Below are 2,690 nucleotides of genomic sequence, written 5' to 3'. Positions count from 1 at the left end.
TCGGGGCATAATCTAGCCAGGCGGCTGGGAGCCTGGTGGGAATGCAGCCCGTTGACTCATCACTACATGTAAATCTAGTTCCCTAGGAACGGATGCCACTTTCTGACCTCCATAGTCATTAGTCATGTACTTAGTGCAAAGGAATGCATTCAGAAAGAGAAGGAATATTTTTAAAAGTGTATTTATTTTAAACCTAGATCAAGAGTTTACTCCTTTTCAATAATATTTAATTTCGTGATTTGGAAACCTGTGTAAAATACATTTAAACTTTTCCACATAATGAAAAAAATTTAGTAATATATATTTAATGAATACAAATATAATGAATTTAACCCAATTCATTAACAAAATATGTCAAGTAAAATTTATTGGGAGAGGAAAATACACAAATTTATTTTAACAATAATTTTATATAGTATTGAAAATCAATGAAGAGGAGCATGGAATTTCAGAACCCAATAGAAGTAAACAGAATATCTTTCAAGTTTACAACTATTTCTAATACAGCAAAAACATATAAAGTATCCTCAAGAGGAATCTACATGATCCCTGTTTGCCTTAAGGTCCCTTCCCGTCTCTTCCTCCCTATAATTCCCCACTAGGCCCCAAGGGACCCACCCGTGCACCTTACACCCCTCTTCCTTTGTCTCTCATCGCATTGCAGCGTTCTGAGGACCCTGCTGACACCTCCAGAGATCTCAAGCCACCCGCCATCCTTGGACCCAGATCCTTCTAGCAGACAACATCCATGGGTTCCCAGAAAAATTCTTGCTACAAGACAGGTGAAACATGGGACCTGGAGACTCTGGACAGCTCTAGCCCGGACTCTGCCAATCACCTGGAAGAGCAATGGCTGAAATCTACCCCTAGCCTCAATGATGATGAACACAGCATGGATCTCGTACTGGAAGATTCCCAGGACCTGCTGTCCTTAACCTCACCCCCGCCAGGCAGAGAGATCATCAGGTATGAAGTCACTGTGAACCAACCGAACATAGAAGACATCTGCCTCTGTTGTGGAAGTCTCCAGGTGTATATACAGCACCCCTTATTTGAGGGGGGGATATGTGCCCCGTGTAAGGACATATTCCTGGAGACCGTCTTCCTTTACGATATGGATGAGCACCAGAGTTACTGCTCCATATGCTGCTTCGGGAAGACCCTGTTCATCTGCGAGAGCCCCGAATGTACCAGATGCTACTGTTTTGAGTGTGTGGATATCCTGGTGGGTCCCGGGACCTCAGAGCGAATCAGTGCCATGGCTTGCTGGGTTTGCTTCCTGTGCCTACCTTTCACTAGGAGCAGACTGCTACAGAGAAGTGGCGTCACCAGCTGAAGGCCTTCCATGATCTAGAGGGGTCAAGTCCTGTGAAGATGTACAAGATAGTGTCTGCCTGGAAGAGACAGCCCATGAGGGTGCTTAACCTTTTTGGGAGAGAGTTAGAGAGTTTGGGCTCTCTGGAAAGTGGTTCTGGTTTGGAAGAGGGAAGACTGAAGTACTTGGAAGACGTCTCCAATGTTGTGAGAAGAGATGTGGAGAGATGGGGCCCCTTTGACCTCGTGTACGGCTCGACACAACCCCTAGGCTACTCTTGTAACCGCTGCCCTGGCTGGTACATGTTCCAATTCCACCGGATCCTGCAGTATGCTCAACCACCCTCAGGGAGTCAGCGGCCTTTCTTCTGGCTCTTTGTGGACAATCTACTGCTGACAGAGGATGACCATGTCACAGCAAACCGCTTCTTCCAGTTGGAGGCTGTGATCCTCCAGGACGTCTGCAGCAGAGTCCTCCAGAATGCTGTCCGGGTGTGGAGCAACATCCCAGGGTTGAAGAGCAAACACTGGGCCCTAACACCTAAGGAGCAGCAGTCCCTGGAAACCCAGACCAGAACCAGAGCCAAGATGGCTCCCCAGAAAGTTGACCACCTGGTGAAGACCTGCCTTCTCCCCCTGAGAGAGTATTTCAAGTATTTTTCTCAGAACCCACTTCCTTTTTACAAATGAATCATAATACAATGAAAGAAGAGGTTTTCCTAGAACCACAGCCGCCTTCCTCCTGTGGCCTTTTCTCTCGGCAAGGTTTTCCTTCCGTTTGCTTGCTTGCCTTTGGGGTTTTCCTGTTTGGTTCCCAAGATGCAATGCCTCCCATGCAGCTCATTGTGTGGGTGGGAGGCACCCACTTCAGAGGACAAGATCCTGATGGGATAGTCCACTATGCATCTCCAAAAGTGTGTGTGTGTGTGTGTGTGTGTGTGTGTGTGTGTGTGTGTGTGTGTGTGTATGTACCTGTTGTGAAGTTTTTCAATTAAAGGTTTTGGTAGAATTTTGAAAAAAAAAAAAAGAGGAATCTACATGACTGCCAGCCAGCAGTGGTTTCTTCCTTTATTCTTTATTTTTCATAACTGCATCTCTGTAACATTGGAACAAGTCTGTACATACAGACATATTTAGGTCATTAAAATGCCTTCCCATACATATCTGGATTATGACTTATGTATAGTTCTTTATATTGGCATATTTTAGCATCTGTATGTTCATGGACTCTGAGGTAACTGTTTTTCTATATTAAATTGATAATTAAGGTTTTTTTAACTTCAGTGGAGTGGAGAAGAAAGGTGAATATTTCCAATTATATTCTAATCCTTGCTTTCATTTCTGATGCTTTTTTAAAGCTGGAAGCTATGTCATAC

General features: G+C 44.5%; 1 protein-coding gene across 1 annotated transcript; it reads left to right on the top strand.

The window, feature by feature from the left end:
- Positions 1–748: 748 nt before the first annotated feature.
- On the top strand, positions 749–2,004 carry LOC119804211 (DNA (cytosine-5)-methyltransferase 3-like). The gene is given in 2 exon segments (XM_038315698.1): positions 749–1,313; positions 1,316–2,004. Coding segments are annotated over 2 exon segments (1,254 nt in total).
- The last annotated feature ends 686 nt before the right edge of the window (positions 2,005–2,690 follow it).

The sequence above is a fragment of the Arvicola amphibius genome, chromosome X, assembly GCF_903992535.2.
Source record: "Arvicola amphibius chromosome X, mArvAmp1.2, whole genome shotgun sequence".
In the NCBI taxonomy this organism is placed as follows: Eukaryota; Metazoa; Chordata; class Mammalia; order Rodentia; family Cricetidae; genus Arvicola; species Arvicola amphibius.
This window is presented reverse-complemented; position numbering and strand designations above follow the sequence as displayed.